The following is a 22,361-nucleotide window of genomic DNA, read 5'->3' as shown; positions in this document are numbered from 1 at the left end:
TTATACGATAATGCAGCAAGCCTTTAGAAAGATGGACAATTTTATGAAAATGTTAAGAGGGTTCTAAATATTCAAAAACAATTGCTTGTGGATAATTATTGAAAACAAATTAACTTTCTTAATTTTCTATTTTGATACTTGGAAGAATGCAGAATTAATCAAAATAATTTTATCATTATGATTGTACAACTTATCCAATTTTGTACAACAAAAAGATCAATTTCAATTCAGCCACTTTAAAGTATATACTTTAATTCATGTCTAATATGTTAATAAAGTTTAACAGTGACAAAACTTGTGTAACATCGAATAATATTTTGATGCTATGTAAATTCTTAGGCTATTAGAAACACCGGCACAAGACGGCAACATAGTCTTCCAAATTGAGAATACCTGGAGTAAAATAAAGCAAGACTTTTAAGTAAGTTCAGTGCATCTTTTTTTCTTCAACACCTTAAAGCTTCACGCCTCCAGATGAGCAAAACTATTTCGATAAAATCAAACCTGAGACAAATGTACTAAGATTTAAGGATAAGTATAACAATTCAAAATCCTAGTAATAATTTACATCTTATGTGCGATTATTGACCGATTTTTCAGTATTTATAACTCTATTTCTACCGCGTTACTAACGCAGTAAAGGCTATTTCTGCAAATTTTGACCTTCATAGTATGGGAAATAAGTGCCATTGATAATGTGTAAATTGCATTCTTTTCGTTAGTTCACAATATCATACTGTTAAATACATTTTCAAATTTTCATGAAATCTGGAGGCGTGCTGCTTTAAAGTTCATAAATTTTCCGTCTTCATTTGTTTATTAATGAACCTGCATTGTTCACACCCTATGACACATACAATTTCAATATCAAGGATTATTGTTTTGTTACGATTCTCCGAAAAGACGCTGAACGTCACCATGTCCGCGAGACTTTCTTATCAAAGGGAGAGTACTTCATTATAGTGCATATTTAAGCAGTGTATTAGTTCATTCCCTTTAATTTCTGTTATAAATCCTGTCGCGAGCCTCCTTCGATCGATAATTTAAAAAAAGAACACATTAAGGAAGAAAACTTGTGTGCACATAACATAAGCACAGCGCGTGATAATCTTCATGTTCCTTCTATTTAAAACTATTTTAATTTTATTATTCATTCAATCAATCGGAAATAGTTGTTCACCTTGACATTTGTTGTCCTTGCTGGAATTGATATTGATTTTATGTCAGCGTGTCTAGTCTTCTGTGCAGGAAAGTTTCTCATATGAACATAAGGAAATGGCGAAACCTAAAGTGTTTGTGACTCGCAGGGTTCCTCAAGAAGGAATTGATATATTAAAAGAAACATGTGACGTTGACGTTTGGGATAGTGATGACGTAGTGCCGCGTGAGACGTTACTTGAACGCGTTAAAGGCGTTAACGGCTTGTTTTGTACAATCAATGACAAAATTAACGAAGAGGTATTGAATGCTGCAGGTACAATATTTTGCATAATTTCTAATTTATTTAATAGTTACATGTATATGTTATTTATGTATAGTAATCTTTCCGGTACACTAAATAGCTTGTTATTGTTATTTATACATATTGTTATTTATACATCCGTGTTTAATGCACGGATGTGTATAAATCGCTTGTAGTTTAAAACATACATTTACAATAATTTAATATTCTTTTTCTAAATTAAATAATATTGTTTCAAGTGGTACAAATTTCAATTATGAATCGGATATGCGGAGTTTGAATCTGCAGTTGGATGGATAAGGTCATGTGCACGAGCTTGACTGGGCTGGGTTCAAATACCGAGAGTGAAGGGTCTGTATTCTATATTAGGAGAATCTTTACGCAGATAATTTGCAAAAGATCGATGGTTTTACTTGGATATCCGCTCGTGCCGGAAATAAAACATATACCTCTAGCAACATCCGGTTAGCAAACACAATAAAAATACATGTACTTGCTGTTTCATTTTGAAAATAAAACGACTAAATGGCAGTGATATTTCACCATATATACCAGAGACCTGTATAGACCTCTTCACAATTATGGAAATTTTAAAATCATGCATTATTTTACTTCCCAGATTAGTAATTTAATTAGCTATAACTCGTCCCTGAGTCCAATTCTTAGGGCCTCTTCCTAAATAAGTGAGAAAAAAACATTGAATGGTATCATGATATGCACTAATCTACTTGAAGAATGTGAGAGAACACTTCACTTTGTTCACTTATTAACTCAGAACTGTTTATCTTTACTAAAAATTTATAAACATTGTCCTTATTCATATCTTACAGGGACGAGTCTAAAAGTTGTCGGAACCATGTCGGTAGGCAATGACCACGTCGATGTTTTGGAGTGCAAACGTCGTCAGGTGTTTGTTGCGACAACCCCGGATGTCGCCTCCGACAGCGCTGCCGAACTGAGTGTTGCTTTGTTGCTAATGACAACACGGCGATTAGCAGAAGGTATGTAGGTAAATGTTAGGAACAAGAGTGTCTGACTTGATAATGGAGTATTATATGAATATAAATGTCCATTTATCTTTTATCTTAATGTATTAGACAAGAATTACTTTTCTTAACGTTTTTAGAGAATGAAAAGAAAAATTTGTCGGATTAAACAATAACAGATCTTTGTTAATTTGCTCAATTGAATGACTACAGTAGTCTTGTATTCCTCATATAACCAACTTATAATACTGCACGTTTGTTACGTCGTTTTTCACTGGACGATCGTAATGTTTATATTTATAATATAGACGGGTTGCTGCAAATTAAAGAATGAAAGCTGACATATGGCTTTGTATAAATGGTTGATTGCAATAAATCCATCGCCTTGCTATCATAGACAAGGCAAAGGAAATGCTTAGCGAAGAGACTTTGAAATTGATTCAGGTTGTTACGGAACATTAGATTAAAGTGAATTTTCGGTACTGAATTACATGTACTTAAAATCTTTCATTGACTCTAATAAATGTTTGTATTTATTCAGGTTTATTTGCCATCAAATCTGGAGAGTCGGGTCCATGGAAACCATTGTGGTGTCTAGGTACTGTATCCTTGGGGAAAACACTCGGAATTTTCGGATTTGGCCGTGTTGGATTCGGAATTGCCAGACGAATGAAACCATTCGGAGTATCTCGGATCATATACACTGACGTCATGGAAGCCACTTACGCTTCTGGGGTCGCGGAAAGAGTTCCTTTCGACGAACTCTTACGAGAGTCAGATATTTTGTGCATATGCTGTGCTGTTACTTCACAAACGATTGGAATATTCAATAAAAGCGCATTCGAGAAAATGAAACAGAGTGCTGTTCTTATAAATACCTCGCGTGGTTCTGTCGTGAACCAGACTGACTTGTATGACGCACTTTCCAGCAATCTGATTGGTGCAGCCGGTCTTGACGTCACGGAACCGGAACCACTTCCTGTAGATCATCCGTTAATGACGCTGAAGAATTGCGTCATTTTACCACATATGGGAACTAACACGGAGGAGGCTCGAAGAGCAATGAGCATAAATACCGCAAAAAATATCGCCGCCATGTTGGAATAGCCAAAATGTTACTTTTTATATATACTGCACATCGCACATGATGTGTGATTTAAGTTAATTCTGTCAATTTAATTACGCAATGAGACATTATTCAAAAAGGGAAATGCATGTGTATGGTAATATTATTTATTTTCTGAATATGCAATAATTGCAAAATACTATTACAGATGGGAATAAAAATAATTTTAGATCCGCCCAGGAAGACTTGTCAGGATATTTTTTCCCTCAACCACCACGAGCCAGAGAGTTAACTTGCTTTCTTTGTAACATGCTATAAACAAATATTTTATGATAATGAATTATTATTTTTATTTGCTTCAATTATATATATGAATATTTACAATATATAATTAAAATACGTGTATTAGATCTAGTTGAAAAAATATATTGGGAATAAATATTTGATAAAATTTATTTTTTAAATATATATTTGCAACTGACATAACCATGACTAGTTTGACTCTAGCCTATTGCTTGAAATGAACAATTTTAAATTGATCATACATGTATATTACAAAGAAATATAATTGAATATAACACACTTCAGTCACAAATAAATTGAAAGCAAACGGAAATACGACAACAAACAAGCACAGATACATATACGAGTATAGTTCATGTTAAGAAATGTAAAAAGGTATAGCCATGTACACATGCATTTATATACGAAATATAATCTAGTTCCATGGTACATGTTATATAGCCTCAGAAAGTATGATGCAATTACATGCAGAAAGATACGAGTTGAAAGTTGTTTTTTGTATCTTTTTGTATTTTCAGCGTTAAATATCACTATTTCAACATATAACATATGTATAATTGAAAGATTTATGTCTATGTATCAGTGTATCACATTATGATAATAATCATGAGATCCATATGTTAGTTAAACAAGCGCATCTATGTCCTTTGAGAGAGTCTTAAAGAATTAACATCCGGGGATGCTGGTTTGTACAGGAGCTGGCTCGCATTTGGAATTATACACACCACATTGGTATCTTCCATTTTCATCAGCTTTCTCTAAGCAAATAAAGCAGAACTTCTGGCCACATCTACAGACCATTTGTTTACACGCCTCTTTGTGTTCGATAAGTAGACCACAGGAGGGGCATGCACGTATTTCTGGGCACAGCACTTCTACAACCTTCTTCTTGTTGCAGTTTTTTATCACCCTTAGTCTTGGATCTTCGCCAGTGCATCCGAAATTCCCACAATCTTTGAACTCGCCGGTCAACCATGTTTTCAAACAGAACCAGCAAAACTCGTACCTGCCTCCTGTTTCTGTTTTACACACCAAGCACCGAACTCTTTGGTCGGATTTGTTTTTGCGCTCGCAAAAACCTTTACAAAGAGGGCAACTCTGTATACCTACAGCTTTTCTGAGATAATTTTCCGCCATTTTTTTCTCAAACTCTTTCACTTCATCTGCTGTAAGAACCGCTAATCGTGTTACTGTAAACAATTCCCAACTTGCATCGCAGTACGGATCTCCAGGTTTCGCTTTGTACGGACATAAGAATTCATATTTTCCCGCAGACAACAGACTTCTACAGTAAGCTGTCAGTGATTCGGGACCTGAAAAACAAATATTTAAATTTTTACGTGTGTCATACGCATGGTGTCCTTTAGGACCATCGCGTCACACGCATAACTTGAAACAACGAAAAAACGAAATTACGGCGGTGAAAAGTCAAAACGATGGTGATGTTGAAGGTACGATGATGAAAAGTCGGATGTACATAGGTGAAAAATCAAAGTAATGAAACGCGACGCACAAAAGCGTACCAAATCAGCCACCTTACTTATCCACCCTACCTAGCTTATGACATATTTACACTGAACAACATTATTAGTATATCTCATAAACGTCAATACATACATAAATATATGAGTGTAGGACAAAAGCCCTCCCGGACAAAAGCCCTCCCGTCAAAAAGTGACAAGGCTGACAAAAGCCCTCCCGTGAAAATGACAAGGCGGACAAAAGCCCTCCCGTGAAAATGACAGGGCGGACAAAAGCCCTCCCGTAAAAATGACTTGGCGGACAAAAACCCTCACGTGAAAATAATAGGGCGGACAAAAGCCTTCCCGCAGCAAATACATATATGCACGTTGAATAATTTATATATTCTTTTCAACGCTCTAAACATATTAAAATTGTAATCATGAATATTTTTGTTTTTCATTGGCATAAGCGTGTTTGTATGAGCTTGAGCACATTCATGAGAGGCATCTGAATAATAAGTGCTAAAAACTAAAAGGGCACATTTATTCACGTAAATATGAAGGATTACTCCTATGTGAAGTTAAGAGTAATAAATGATGAAAAGAAGTTAAAATTATCTAACTTAAAGTTAAAGACATTTATAATGTGCCTTGTAATGAGTCAATTACTTTTAAAAGTGTTTTTGTTTGTGTAAAAAGTTACCTCGTTAAATATTTCAAGAAGGTATATTCAGAATAAAAGGTACTTAGGCCAATTGAAAACAACAAGAAATATATGTAACAATTCTAATATGTTGAGTGCATTGAAAAAAACACAGGTATTCAATATACATATTTATTTTTGTTACGGGAGGGCTTTTGTCCGCCTTGTTAATTTCACGGGAGGGCTTTTGTCCGCCCAGTCATTTTCATGGGAGGGCTTTTGTCCGCCCTGTTATTTTCACGGGAGGGCTTTTGTCCGCCCTGTCATTTTCACGGGAGGGCTTTTGTCCGCCTTGTCATTTTTTGACGGGAGGGCTTTGTCCGGGAGGGATATAGTCCGTTTCCCTAAATATATATATAGTTATGGTAACTAAGTTTAACAAACCCATGACTGAGGAATCTGTGGGACAGTTTGTTATAAGACAAGGATTTAACATCATATGTCACAGTGATTTTGACTTAATGGCCTCAAAATCAATTCATTATGTACAGGCCATGGGCAATTACAAGTTTAAGAAACGTTGGGTAAATCCCTCTCAAATTATTGATTGAAAAAAAAAGATTTTAAACAGTGTCACTATATATGACCATACCCTTTCACCAAATAACCTTAAATCATTCACTGGCAATGGACAATGTCCTTCCGCAGGCATTCATGGGCTTATTATATCTCAAGTTGTTGATCAAACAAGGATTTACTGGCCAAATGGCTTTAAGTCCCTACCAAGTGATAAAAGTATGGCTTTTGCTATCTCAAGGATAAGATAACAGGGCGTGTGTTCATACAAGACATACATATAGACCACCCATCACAGTATGCCTCAACTTTCTTAGTGGAGGCATGATTAAACAACACAGAGTGTATTTCACTCAGTTTCAAACTTATATCTCACGGATATATTTCAATATCTAAATGAAAAATATAAGATAAAACATACTTATGGCATGTCCACAGGGCATTTCAGCTCTTTGTCCTCCCCTTTCGTCGTCTAGGGTAAACATGTCAGGTTTGTCAGTAAGCTGAACGTCCGGACCGTACATTTTAGGCTCCACCACTGACGGGGGGTCGTCTGAACCTCCTGGTAGACGCATAACTACAAAAAGTGTCGCTTCATTACGAAGGTTGAAGTCTTTTAATGTCAGTTTCTGTCCGCTAGGGCCCTCAGGTCGGAGATCCTTGCCTGTTAAATATGAATGTTCATACAATTATTTGGCTGTTCATAATTGAACAGATATAGTCTCTCTTTTGCAAACGGTATATATTTGAACAAAACTGGAGAAAACCCTCTTACCAGCATAGTGAATGCGGACATCGTCTTCTCCAACTCCATCTATGCCGTCTGCAACTTTTTTACGAAGCTCTTTGATGGTGGCATCCTATAATAGACAAAATCACATAGCAGTTTGGTATACATGTGAAATTGAAACTGTCAGAATATAAACAATTACCAAATTATAACCATATTAAACAAAACCTGCTGGTTTGACAGAAACTGTAGATATATATCAAGAACAAACCTAAATTGCCATAAAGTCAAAATTGTCAATATATTATCTGATTTAACCAAAGCTGCCAAAATACAACAAGGTTTTAAAGCGGCACTGCGGCATTCAATATTTTGACAAAAGAGAGACCAGTAAGAACGTGAACTTTGCAAATATGTAATCAAATTCAATCTGAAACTGTAAATACATGTATATATTTGAATTTAAATAACACTATTAAAATATAAAATCTACATTAATCAGAAACTGCAAAAAATATAACCAAAGCAAGGCAACATATTACACGATTTACGCAAACCTGCCAAACTATTACCAGATGAAACCGGAACTGCTTTGATTTTCTTTTTAGACCGGGCGGTCAAGGATAACCTACGAAAGTGCAAGCACTTATTTCCAGCTAGTAGGGTCCTTACCTCAGCAGACACTAGAGACAGCTTTGAGATACAAGGAAATCCGGGAACCAGTCCCTAGCTCTTATTGAATAGTTTACATGCTCAGTGTATAGCAATGATACATGCAATGGTTACCTGAGTTTCTTAGCAGTATACCTGTAGGTTGGTATAAAACACTAAAAATGTTTCTGAAAAATCCCAGGGGTGTTACCCAGGATCGAACGCAGGACCTCAGGAGTGACATTCAGTGGTCAAACCAACTGAACTATCGTGCCACCTTTTAAATATATTCGGATTAAACCGGAACTGCAAACATATAACAACGTTTAAACCGAAACTGGCAAAACAACCCGGTTAAACCGAAACTACCAAATATAATCTGGTTAAACCGAAACTGCCAAATATAATCTGGTTAAACCGAAACTGCCAAATATAATCTGGCTAGACCGAAACTACCAAATATAATCTGGTTAAACCGAAACTACCAAATATAATCTGGTTAAACCGAAACTGCCAAATATAATCTGGCTAAACTGAAACTGCCTAATATGATCTGGCTTAACCGAAACTGCCAAATATCGAAACTAAAAGCAAATAACCTTGTTAAACTGAAACTAAAACATATAACCTTGTTTACCTGAAATTAAAAGCATATAACCTTGTTTAAACCGAAACTAAAAGCATATAACAAGGTTAAACCAAACCGAAACAAAAGCATATAACCTCGTTTAAACCGAAACTAAAAGCATATAACCAGACTAAACATAAATTAAAAGCAAATAACCAGATTAAACCGAAAGTAAAAGCATATAACCAGGTTAAGCCGAAACTAAAAGCAAATAACCAGGTTAAACCGAAACTTAAAGTAAATAAGTAGATTAAACCGAGTATAACCGGGTTAAACCGAAACTAAAAGCAAATAACCAGGTTAAACCGAAACTAAAAAGGATGTAACCAGGTTAACCGAAACTCAAAGCATATAACCAGGTAAAAATCGAAACTAAAAGCATATAATCATGATTAAAACTAAACCGAAACTAAAAGCATATAACCTTGTTAAACCGAAACTAGAGCCACTTTACCAGGTTTAACAGAAATTAAAAGCAAATAACTAGATTAAACCGAAACTAAAAGCATATAAACCAGGTTTAACCGAAACTTACAGCAAATAACCAGATTAAAACAGAAACTAAAAGCATATATCCAGCTTAAACCGAAACTAATACAGAGCGGTTTTGTCGGTACTTATTTAATAATAGCATACGCATGAGAAAGTATTTACCTCGTCAATTTCTAGCGTAGTGTTTTTGTTCTCGCCACTCACGACAAACAAAGTAAATGTCTTCCCAGGCATTTTTACCAGTGTCTGAATTAAAAATTAAAACACTTCTTTTTACTAATCAGCATGTTAAATTGTTTATTTAAGTAGTCACTATCATAACAACCACCACCATCATCATCACCATTATTATTATTATTTATTATTATTATTATTATTATTATTATTATAAAACATTATAACTATTTAATTATTATTTATGTATTTTTATTTTAAATATTATTTACGTACCTACGGTAAGCTACAGCTGCAAACACCTATCAACTGCGCACTGATTAATAAGTTCAGTATATATACACTTTCATAGGGCTACATGTCATGTGATTGGTTTTCCACATGGTTTTTCCATTATTTCATTGAAGTCAATGGTTACAGATAATGCAATACATGCATGGGATTTCTAATGCGCATTTTACAAAAAGGGTAGTATATTATTAGATTTGCAAAACATACATATGTTCAAACAAACTCAATTTAAATCTACAACTGTAAGATTCTTTCTATTCTTAATGCTAACATTTGTAACGAAACATTAAACTTTAAGTTAGTTTCCCTACAGTACCATTCCATGCCATACATCATAGCCATGTTCTTGTTGTCATGGTGATGACAGTCAAAAGCTGTCCAATAGAAGTCAACTGGGGATTCCCCTTGATTAGATGATAAGTGATATTCTGTGACTGGTTTACTTATAGATCATTTACAACGTCACTTATTTGTAACTGAACTATTTCGCATTTTGAAAATTAGATAACTGTAGCCAAAATAATTTTTTTTAAAAGTCTTAACGGTGTGTAGTGCAGTTCAAGTGTAACAAGTTTCCATTTAAACATCTATACATCGATATAAATTGCATAAATTACTTGCTTGTTTGGGAAAGTACATTGTGTATTCCCAAAACGTGTTGAAAATTGTGATTATTTCTCGATGTCTTTCAATTTTATGCTTTAGTATTAAAAAGTTGGTGGTGGTTTGATTATTTGCGCTGTGGGTTTGTTTTTTCTTTTTTTTTTGGGGGGGGGGGGGGGGGGGTGTTGAGACGGAGGGGTGCGGGTTATGTCTTAAATCGTCGGTTGAAGGCTCTGGTTGTACATGTATTAGACTATTACAACTTTAGCTGTTTGCTAAAATAAGTCATATAAGCAGGATACATGCAGCATTTTCGGACGGTTTACAGCGCCTATGTACAGGGTGAAGAGTTTCGCCCGGGACCAACTGGGAACCCATGTTTGTGTGTTGTTATTGTTATCGTTGTTTCGTCTTTATTGTTCTCGATGCGAGCAGGTGCTTCATAAAATATCAATTACATTATGTTTCGTCCAAATTAAAACGCACGTGTCAACACGAAAATATTAAAACTAACATGAATTAAGACTTGCATAAATTATTTATAGACTAAGTCTCGAAAAGACGAAGAAACCTGTTGAGAAAGTTAAAGTGACATTTATTTATGCTCATTTTTTCATTGTCAAGTTGAGCTGAATTGACTATATATTTCAAAAGATTAACCGTTATAATGGTATTTGACCAATATACAAAAATGTAGTTAATAACTGGAAAATGATCAGGACAAAATATAAATCTGCCTTAAATGAAAAAGACAGTCCCATTCTTTTTATTTATTAAACGTTAAAAGTAAATTATTCCGATGAATATTTACTGAAATTTCATTGACCATGTGAGTTTTTCATCGTATTTATAAGCATGTATTAAAATAATATAATTGAACGGAATTATGGCAAATAAAAACTTGTTTTGACTTTCAGCTGTTAACTCGCTATATATCTTTATATGGACATAATGTCACTTTAACAAAAGTTTTCGGCTGGTGCTCTATAAATCAGGAAGTAGAATAAATAAAACATATATAGCGAACTCTGGGTTTTTAAATAAATTTTTATGACGTAAAATAAAAAGTAAATTCCCATGACATAAAATAAAAATAACACATCCGTCATCGATAATTTAAATTAGTGATATTATGTTTCTATAAATAGGAATGGTATTATGTATCAACATACAATAAACACGTTTTCACTAAGCAAAATTGTTTTTGTGCAAGGTTGCAAAGTGCATTATCGGATGATTATATATTTTTATGTTCGAAGATGATCAATGCAAGTTATTGAATGTATAAATAACACTTTTTCAAAAGGCATTTAGAACTTTATATTAATAGACTGTACTATAATTTGGACATAAATACAATAAAAATTACAAAAGTTTACCGTCTTGTTTAAAAAATATTGACAATTGAAGTATAACTTTTGTTTCAGGTTTATACAACAACAGCAACAAAGAATATGTTTTCATTATCTGTAGAAATCTTTGCTATTTTCATATTTTTCTAAGTTGAAAAGTACTAATAAAGAACCATAGTTTAAAAAAACAACAAAAAAAAAACAACAACAACAAAAAACTACAAATAAAACCAATGACAAATGTCTAGAAAAATAGTTTTTAGTTTATTGAGACAGGTACTTGTAATTTTAGGTACTTAATTATCGCGGTCGACTATGTGATAGTAAATATGAACTTTACCTGACAAAATTGTGAATTATGAAAATGCCTGACAAACTTTAAATACGTTTTAGCAATGAACAATGCATGGCAAATTAAAAGTGACATTATGCTCATTATACTATGATGGAAGTCTACCGCCGCTCGGACCAAGACAACCCCTACTCCTTAACTCACGACTGATTCTACCCAGGCAACCACTGCAGACCAAGATCAGCACATCTGAACCGTCTGATCAAGGTCGGCACTGGTCGCTACTCGCTTTTACATACATAAACATATTTTGATATATTCCCCTAAAAATGATGAATGGTTTTGTCCAGATTGTAAGACGAACAAGTCCATGGAATATTTAGCACGGTGAGGGTATGTGTTTCAAATTCTTAATTAAACCATATTTTACACATTAGCAAAACCTAATATGGCTTTGAGATATTTCTAAATTTCGAGAATTCTTCAAGTACATGTATATCTTTTTTAGTTTTTTTTTGTTTGCTTTTTTACCTAAACACAAATATTTATTGACCTGATGGTTTGTTTTGTATCACTTAACTTTGTGCAGTATCAAGGTTCTGTAAATGAAGAAACAAGGGACAGAACTATATTAAAATTCGTCCATAAAATTAATATGCCTTCATTACTTCCCCTTACATTATTTCTGACAACAAACTATTTATTTTTTTCTTCACTTCCTCAATTAAACACTGATTTTCATCCCAAAACATAAAAGAAAACTTATCAAGTGTTATATATACATGTATATTTAAGTCAGAATGTTCGCATATACAGAATTACTTATATACAGAATTACGGTACTTACATATTTATATGTGTAAACACAACAGATTTAGTTATTAAGACATAAGAACATAATATATTGTAAGGATTATACAAACATTGTGATTTATGTATATATGAGTAGTTATTGTTAAATTGTTTCACATTTGCATCATGATCGATATTTACTAGAAAAAAGACAAAATAATGTAAATGTTTGTATTCAGTTTAGTTAAGTTCAAGTTTACACTTTTTAAAATTATTTAAATACATGTATTTTAATGTGGTTAAGTGGTAACATAGCTTGAGGAATGTCGGTGGGTCTACTTAGGTGCCCATTTGTGTCTGAAATAATGTACAGAGGGGCACCTGAGGTCTTCCTCCAACAGTAAGGTAGTAAGCTGAAAAAGACTTTTATGATCTGTACAGTGTCGGTGAAAAATAAATAAATAAAAATAAAATGTTTGTTTAAAAGAAACACAATGCTGGCTACACATACATGTAGTAAGATCATCTTTTATTTTAAAACATTTAGCACTTTTCATGTATTCAAGCGTATTGATATTAAAGAAAAATACAAAAATACATGTATATAAAACATCAAACTACACAACTTTATTTCTTAAATGTACAATGTGTTTTTGTTTTTTTCTTGACTATTAACTTTGAGATGATCACTCTAATGTAGAGAGTAGTACATCTATGAAGTTAAAATGGTCAAAGTTAGTTTGTATCCTGGGATAAGATGGGGGAAGAATCCAACATTTGTGGAGTTGAAATAATAGATTTAGCTCCTCTTGAAAGGCAAAATGAGACTAGAATTAAGATTTCCATCATGCCACCTGAATTTCTGTTACCTTTCATGGGAAAGATGTTACAGCTTAAATATCTTTTTTTTTTTTTTTTGGGAATGGGGGGGGTAAAGGTCAAAGAACAAAGCAATTACTGGTAAGGTCAAAAGGTGAATAGTGGAGAAAGTGATGAGTATTTCCTCACAAGAAAACAAATTTCTCTACAAGAACTGAAAACCCTAGGTAGCACTTAGGGACAAAAAATATAGAACAGTCCTTACACTTAAGATGAATCTGGCCCAATTAAATTCCGATTGTTATCAATTAATGAAACAATAAAAGTCTAATGACTTACTGAAATTAATAAATATGAAAATGAAAATTTTGAAGTTTGAAAAAAACCTGGCCTATCTCATATTACAGATAATTCAAAAATAATAAGAAAATGCCCCATACTAAGGTCTCTCATACAAATGCACCAACTTCAGTTACACATCTTTTACATGAACTGTGAAATTTACATTAATAATCTATATTACAATTATTTTAACTGTGAGTTTTACATAAGAAATGGCTTCATGAAAATGGCCTATAGCCACGCGACAGCCCTTTTACATATAGAAAACTGTTGTGTTTTTTTTTTTTTACAGTAGACCAAATCCCCAGTTATATATACATTTTACATGAACTTTAATCTGTTTACATTAAAAAACAGCTCCATCCACTAACTTTAAGTCAAGAACATTAACTGTGAATCCACCTTTACATTGCAATAATGGTTTTATCACAAAAACTTAAACTGCCAGTCACATATAATTTACATGAACTCGACAAACTCACATTAACAATGGCTTTATCACAATAGTCTTTAACTCCCGTCACATACCTTTTACATGAACTATGAAATGTTAACATTGATGCAATGTTATAACCAAAATACACTGAATATGTTTGCAACATCATGATAAAAAAAGCTAATTAAAACGAAATAAGATAAAAGTGAGAATGGAGATATATTGTATATTTATCAAACTTATTTTTAACTTTGAGGAAATTATTTTATCAATTCATATTTTTTTCTCAAATATACAACAGCACAATTTTATTGCATACCATTTTCTTTTCTAATATTTTCACTGTTAAAAATTTAAGGCAAAAGTCAAAATCAGCAATGTTATTATTTAATTGTCATGGAAACAAAATCATCTAGGTTCAGAATCTGCCGCCACTCCAGGGAAAAATAGGAACTTCTTTGTAAATGAGGCTGTAAATAACGAAGCTTGCACTACATCACGAGGCCCTTCCTGGTTTAAAGCTGTCCGCCCACGTGCCACTAGACTATTCACCTGTAGGATCAAAAAAAAAATCATGTTAAAGAAATGAAACAAAGTATTCCCCCATAAATGCAAACCTAACTATTAATTTTAAAAGCCACTGCCAACTCCCTAACTTAATAGCCACTGCCTACTCCCTAACTTAACAGCCGCTCCCTACTCTCTAACTTAATAGCCACTGCCTACTCCCTAACTTAATAGCCACTGCCTACTCCCTAACTTAATAGCAGCTCCCTACTCCCTAACTTAATAGCCACTGCCTACTCCCTAACTTAATAGCCACTGCCTACTCCCTAACTTAATAGCCACTGCCAACTCCCTAACTTAATAGCCACTGTCTATTCCCTAATTTAATAGCCACTCCCTAACTTAATAGCAACTGCCTACTCCCTAACTTAATAGCCAGTCCGTAACTTAATAGCCACTGCCTACTCCCTAATTTAATAGCCACTCCCTAACTTAATAGCAACTGCCAACTCCCTAACTTAATAGCCACTGCCTACTCCTAAACTTAATAGCCACTGTCTAACGTTATGGCCACTGCCTAACTCAATAGCCACTCCCTAACTTAATAGCCACTCCCTACTCCCTAATTTAAGAGCCACTGCCTACTCCCTAACTTAATAGCCACTCCTTAACTTAATAGCCACTGCCTACTCCCTAACTTAATAGCCACTGCCTACTCCCTAACTTAATAGCTGCTCCCTACTCCCTAACTTAATAGCCACTGCCTACTCCCTAACTTAATAGCTACTACCTACTCCCTTATTTAATAGCCACTCCCTAACTTAATAGCCATTCCCTACTCCCTAACTTTATAGCCATTCCCTACTCCCTGACTTAATAGCCACTCCCTACTTCCTAACTTATTATAGCCACTCTCTTATCCTTAACTTAATAGCCACTCTCTAACTTAACAGCGACTGCCTAAGTTTCACCTTTTAGTAACTTTTTTTTTTATGTTGTAAGTAAAAACAACACTATATATGTCATTCTAGCTTTAGTTGCAGAAGGACAAATAATGCATGTCACTTTCCCCACTTTGCATTACCTCTGGCACAAGAGGCGACCTGTGATAAATGACCTAGATAGCATCCACAGTACCACACATGCAGAAAAATCCTAAATGGATTGACTGAAGAGAAGTGAGTGACATCAAAAATTTAATTTAAACATCTTTGTTAAAAAAAAAACACAAAAAAAACAACATTTTTTTACACATGTTTTAAAATTGGACGGTTTTTTTTTCATTTTTAAGATTTCCATCGACTTACCAAAGTAAGTAAAGAAAATATGTCTTCTTTACATGCATATTTCTGGAATACATATATCACAGCCTGAATGAACCATGACCCATACTGAGTATTCCTGAGGGATACATAACCTGAAATAGCAGAAATAATTGTGAAATGTATAACACATCTTAAATAATCCATGACCAATATCAGGTATTTCTGAGGGACACATACTATGAAATATAATTAGCTATACAAATTGAAAGGCTAAGGTTATAAGGTTATATTTATGTCAGCAAGGCTATATTCTCCCATATATACTACATATTCTCCAGTATATCCTATCAGAAATATGAGAACAAATTTATAATTGAGCAAATTGCTACTGATGGCAAGTTCATAACAAAACCCAGTACTTCTAGACTGTTTTTAAAGAAGTGCCGAAAAAAGCGAACATTAAAGGAACTCCACTGAGGTTTAAAAGCCTAAAAACATAACATTTGAATTTCTTACATAGATGAGTTAGGCCACTTTAAACAGAATTATATGCAAAGATAGTTAAGAAATATACTTTGAAATAAATTGAAAATCGTATTTTAAGGCTTTTCTTAGCCCGATTTGAGTGAAAAGGGTTTAAACGCTTTTCATTTTGGGGCATTTTTTACAATTTGAAAAATTATTCTGGAAAAACGAGGTGCGCAAATGATCTGAAATTTTGCACAAAGATAAGTGGTCTAAATCTACATCAAATGGTACATTTATCTGCAAAAAAATATATTCAGTCCCATCATGTCAAAAAACCTCAGTGGAGTCCCTTTAATTTATTCACACACATAAGTGACCGTCTTCGAGAAGGCATTCTTAAGAAGGCATTCTTAAATAAAATATCTTAATAAAATCTGCAGAAGCCCTTAGACATATTAAATCCTTCCTTCTGCTGTCTTGGGCTATTATGTTTGTACATAATTATGCTAAAATAAGTGAATTAACCCTCTAATATTAGAGGTACATGATTTAATGTTAACAATTACCTGGATGTGTCGCACAAGCAATTAACATGTCTGTTTTTGTAGGTACAGTATTAGGGTTTAGTGTATCATTAAATGTTTCTTTAGCAGCATCTGTTTGATCACCTATATGAGTTCTCTCCAGCAGGTTTGACAAATCTTGACCACCATCGATAACATTAGAGCCAGGCCTGTCTGCTCTCTCTGAAAATGAATAATAACATTAAAAGGGCTTGATTAATCTTTATAAGATATACAAAATAAATACTCTTCTTGTTTAAATATCAGCTCAATTGTGAAATAAAGCTTGTTTGATGATTCAAACCTCTGTTGATTCAATTTCCTGGAACTACCAAGTACTGGCCTCACATGTTCCAGAAACATTATACACTTATTGTAACATTTTGTTTTTCACCTACCAAAATAAAATACACTAAAAGTAAGTTCTTTTTTTAATTTTGCCTTGCATATTTAGGGGTTTTGCTTATAGATTACAGCAAACCTGTCCATGTGCAGCATGTTTGTTTGTTTGATTGGGTTTTTCATCACACAGATGCAGTATAAGTCATATGGCAACATTCCAGCTTTACTGGTGCAGGAAGACCTCGGGCACCCTTCCATGCATTATTTCAGGCACTAACGGGCACCTGAGAAGAACAACCGACATTCTGTAAGCTAGCTGAATAGCTTCCTCACATGCAGGAATCCAAAGTCCCTCTCAGGATTCGAACAAACAGCGGTGAGGGGCAAGTGGGTCCATAAATGCATTATATTGCAACTTCCCAGCATTTCTGCAGTGGAGAAAGATTTCCAGTGTATACACATGTATTGCATTATTTAAGGTTCAAGTGGGCAAGAAATATGGATTGGACCTTCTATAATAAGCCATTAATCTTCAACATATGTAAAAGAATGCAGAATTCGCAAAAAAACATGTACCACGAAATCTTGGGTTTTCTTTGAAAATTTGAATTGTGAATTGAAATGACCTATTTAGTCAAACAGTGTTATTTTCAATACTGTACATTTTATATTATTTAATACTCTCAACATTGATCAACATTTCTATAAAGTTTCATGACTCCAAGTCAAATACTTTTTAGACTATGAACAACAAAAGTTGACAATTGCAAATTTAATCAAATTAAGGGCAATAACTCTACAAATACGGAATAAATGCACAAAAAAGCTTCACATGCTGAAAAGTTTGTTGACTCTAGCTTAAGCACTTTTAGAGCTACATGTTACTTTTTTAACACAACATGAGAAAGCACACCAACAGACAGGGCAAATCTAAATGTCCCCTAAAAGTGGGGGCATAAAAATTGGACGGCAGAATTTTGTGCAGTCTGAGAGCAGACAGACAGTAGACTTGGGCACTTGGCACTTGACAGCAGACTATTGTGCATGCTGACAGCAGACCTGTGCAGTCTGATCTCTTTACTATTAGTATAAGACCATGAATTTTTTATACTTTAATAGTATAATAAAGCCCTATCAATTACAGAGGACTGTTCCTAATTCAAAACATATATAACATAATAACAAGTTCACCTTTAATAATCCCTTAAAATTGCCAAGGTATCATATTTATTAATTTTTCAATTTTTTTTTTAAAATTTTGGGTGGCATGTCAAGTTTCCAGAGTGTTATAAGGAATTGTATTCTTTTCTTAGGTGTCTTTCATGATTTCAAATATGGCACCTACCTCCTTGGCAAGCCTGTATAAAGAATAACTTTGGCTTTGCCTGTAAATGTTTGCAATGATCACCATCAAAGTATTTTGTAACATTTTCAAGCGAGATGGTTTTGCCGTCCACCCCATAAATACCGTCCTTAGTCCCGTGGCTACATATCACACATACAAAACATTCAGCCTGGCTATGATCTGAGTGGGAGGCCTCTCGTAACAACTCACTGTGTATGTCCTAAAATAAAATACCAAAAAAATGTAAAAACTTGAAAAGAAGAACCAATTACATGTATTTGAATAAACAGTTCTGTTTCTCTACCAATTTACCAGCTACTTAGAACAGCATAACCTAGCATAACTAAAGATTCATGCTTGTTTTCAAGAATTTTTTTGAAAATGTATTCAAAAGTAAAATATTGTTTAGTGAACAATGAAAGTAATTTACACATTATAACTGGCATTTATAGTATGAGTAAATTACCAAAAAAAAGTCAAAATATGTAATAATAGCCATTACTGCATAAGTCACATAGTACAAATATGGTGGTTTTTTTATTGGGTTTTACGTAACATCGACATAGTATAGGTCATTTGGCAACATTCCAGCTTTACTGGTGCAGGAAGACCTCAGGTGCCCTTCCGTGAATTATTTCAGACACAAATGGGCACCTGAGTAGAACCACTGATGTTCCGTAAGCTAGCTGGATAGCTTCCTCACATGAAAGAATCCAAAGTCCCTGTCGGGATTCGAAACCCACAGAGGTGAACAAATATGGTGATAAATACTGCAAAATCTGTCATTATTTGCCCATTACACACAAATTAATACCTGAATCTTTTTACTTGTGTTGTGTTAAAATCTTTGTAAATTTTTCTTATCTTTATTTTTCTTAAAATAATTTGGTTTATCTGGAGGAACGCAGCTTTAAGCATCTAAACTTGTTATCTAAAATGGTATCCAAAAGCCACAAACAACCAAACAGCAGTTTAAACTCGCTATCCTAAGAGCACTCTTTATGTTAGCACTTCGGTCGAGACAAATGTTGTTTAGCGGAATTAGCACCCTTGTGTTCAAATATTTAGTGCAAGTAACTAATATTTATCGTATCATTATATTAATGTAAATATACTTTAATGATCACAAAAGGTGATTCATACCCCAACCTTCCACCTTAACTTTTTGAAAGAAAAGTGGTCTGAAAGAGGAATAGAAAAAGTTAGATAAACATTTAGAAGAAATTAGCCAAATTTGAATCTTACCAGTATAACTATGACCATATACGTAACATTTATGTAAGCCAGCCCGCATAGCTCAATTGGTTAGATAGGGAGACTTGTAATCAAGACATTGTGGGTTCGATTCCCGGGCTGGTCAACTAACATTGCTAATCAGTCTTTCAGATGAGACTTTAAATCGAGGTCCCTTACATGAGTGCTTAAACACTTAGCACATTAAAGAACCTGGAGTAGCTTCTACAATTAGGGCATCTTTCTGTATCTTGCACTTTCCTCCAAAATATAAAATGACTAATACTCTTCTGGAGGACTCGCCCATATGGGCAACCAGTGGTGAGTATAAAAAACTCAAATACACACACACACATTTATGTATAAAAAATATTTTTCTATTTTCAGTAAAAAGTGCTAGGTACACATGGACATCATTACAATCTGACCAGAATCTATACTGTTAGTTGACCTCTTTATAATTTTTATCTTGATATCCCAAAAATTGTCAATCCACAATTCAAAAAATGGGGAACTATACTTGTGTAAGAAATAGAGCAGTTAAAGTGTTAATAAAGCCTTTATATAATACACATGCATACCTGAGCTGATAATTCAGTACGGGTAATCACGTCAAAATGTAATTGTGTAAACAATTTTTTCAAGTCTTCGGCATCTTTCACAGTCCCGTGTCTAGTCGGAAGTATACACCTCATGACACCTTCTTTGTCCTTTTCTAATGGTCCATAAAACGTCTGGTTGGACAAAATTAAACATCGGCCCCGACAGGACTTTTTCATAGAATACACCTAAAAACAACATAAAAATCATGATCATTGAAAGAAAGATCAATTACTGTTAGACCCAAACTTCCATGGTACTCTGGATATCTTAAGCAATTAAAACAGTACAAAAGATCAATAGAGAAAATATACTTAAAGGACAGGTCAGATCTCACAAAAATAGTGTACAATAATGTAAGAAACTCCTATACTGCGGCAATAGCATCAGCAAAGGATGGGTTCTATCAGAGTAGAATTGGAGAGGCTGAAGGGAATGTGAAGAAGTTATATAGCGTGACTTCAGACTTGCTTGGGCGTTCGAAGGATAACCCACTTCCACCTCACACCAGTGAGACGGCACTTGCAAACGATTTCTTGCGTTACTTTAGTGACAAAATCCTTAAACTTCGTGATGATCTGGATAACATAAACACAGAAACATCATCTTCAGTGATTGATAGTATTATGGCATCTGATGTACCATCAAGTGAAAATATCATGAACAAATTTATACCACTAAATGAAAAAGACATAATCAAACTTGTGAGTGAATCAAAAACAACAACATGTGAGTTGGACGTTATGCCAACACCAAAGCTGAAAGAAAATCTTCATTTGATTGCACCTGTTGTGACAGAAATCGTGAATCGGTCATTGTCTTCTGGTGTTTTTCCAGAGACGTGGAAGAGCGCTGTTTATTAAGCCCCTTTTGAAAAAGAAAGGCCTTCCCTTAGAATTGAAAAAACTATCGGCCTGTATCAAACCTGTCATTCTTGTCGAAAATTCTTGAAAAAGCTGCAATGAACCAAATTTCAAGCCACATTGAGTCCAACAATTTGTTACCATCTTACCAAAGTGCATACCGTAAATTTCACAGTGTTGAGTCTGCTATGATGAAAATGTACAGTGATCTGCTAGAAACAGCTGATAGCCGCCATGTGACAATAGTTGTAATGATTGATTTAAGCGCCGCCTTCGATACTATCGATATACCAATATTACTTGAAATCCTACAGAAAGACTTTGCCATACAGGGTATTCCATTAAAGTGGATCGAATCTTATTTAACCAACAGAGATATGAAAGTAGTCATTGAACAGTCTTCATCGGATACTGAGCCACTGAGGTTCGGGGTTCCCCAGGGTTCTTGTGCTGGACCGGTGATATTTACTCTCTATATAGCTGCCCTTAACAAAATAGTCCAGAAATATCCGGCGGATTTGTATGGATATGCAGACGATCATAAAGTGGCATTTAAAATTAGAGCTGGTGACCATCACAGCGAAGAAATCGTTCGCCAAAAATTAACTGACTGTCTTAATGATATTGTGTCATGGATGACTAGATTTAAGTTAAAAATGAACAATAGCAAAACAGAAATCATCATTTATGGTACAAGACATCAGCTGAAGAAATTGAACATTTCAAGTGTCAATGTTGGTGGGGTCGAAGTCAACTGTGTTGACAATGTGAGAGACCTTGGAGTACAGATGACCAGCACTTTAAGTTTTGACATCCATATTCAAAAGAAGTGTCAGATTGCACACATGCAGTTAAGAAATTTGAAAGCAATCAGAAAACATCTCACTCAGAAATCTGCAGAAATCCTTGTTCACGGTTTGATTCATTCACATTTAGACTTTTGCAATGGATTATTCGCTGATATTCCAGCCTATCAACTTGATAAATTACAACGTGTGCAAAATTATGCTGCTAGAATTGTCACTGGAGCTGCTTACTATCAATCCAGTGCTGAAATTCTTAAATCACTCCACT

General features: G+C 34.3%; 3 protein-coding genes across 3 annotated transcripts; 1 reads left to right on the top strand and 2 right to left on the bottom strand.

The window, feature by feature from the left end:
• Positions 1–1,078: 1,078 nt before the first annotated feature.
• Positions 1,079–3,969, top strand: LOC132742254 (glyoxylate reductase/hydroxypyruvate reductase-like). Its single transcript, XM_060730602.1, has 3 exons — positions 1,079–1,474; positions 2,293–2,463; positions 2,990–3,969. The coding sequence occupies exons 1-3, from the start codon at positions 1,276–1,278 to the stop codon at positions 3,553–3,555; spliced, it is 936 nt and encodes a 311-aa protein (XP_060586585.1). The 5' UTR covers positions 1,079–1,275; the 3' UTR covers positions 3,556–3,969.
• Positions 3,970–4,320: 351 nt separating this feature from the next.
• On the bottom strand, positions 4,321–9,513 carry LOC132742253 (uncharacterized). The gene is made up of 5 exons (XM_060730601.1): positions 9,451–9,513; positions 9,163–9,246; positions 7,275–7,359; positions 6,921–7,163; positions 4,321–5,130 (listed from the first exon to the last, which is right to left on the bottom strand). Exons 2-5 carry the CDS (start codon positions 9,232–9,234, stop codon positions 4,484–4,486), a joined length of 1,047 nt encoding a protein of 348 aa, XP_060586584.1. The 5' UTR covers positions 9,235–9,246; positions 9,451–9,513; the 3' UTR covers positions 4,321–4,483.
• A 3,499-nt stretch (positions 9,514–13,012) lies between these two features.
• LOC132742252 (caspase-7-like) lies at positions 13,013–20,606 on the bottom strand. Its single transcript, XM_060730600.1, has 5 exons — positions 20,406–20,606; positions 18,592–18,811; positions 16,908–17,087; positions 15,916–16,025; positions 13,013–14,653 (listed from the first exon to the last, which is right to left on the bottom strand). Exons 1-5 carry the CDS (start codon positions 20,601–20,603, stop codon positions 14,510–14,512), a joined length of 852 nt encoding a protein of 283 aa, XP_060586583.1. The 5' UTR covers positions 20,604–20,606; the 3' UTR covers positions 13,013–14,509.
• Between the last annotated feature and the right edge of the window lie 1,755 nt (positions 20,607–22,361).

This window comes from Ruditapes philippinarum, unplaced genomic scaffold (assembly GCF_026571515.1).
Source record: "Ruditapes philippinarum isolate M1 unplaced genomic scaffold, ASM2657151v2 ctg1079_1_1_1_1, whole genome shotgun sequence".
Lineage (NCBI taxonomy): Eukaryota > Metazoa > Mollusca > Bivalvia > Venerida > Veneridae > Ruditapes > Ruditapes philippinarum.
This window is presented reverse-complemented; position numbering and strand designations above follow the sequence as displayed.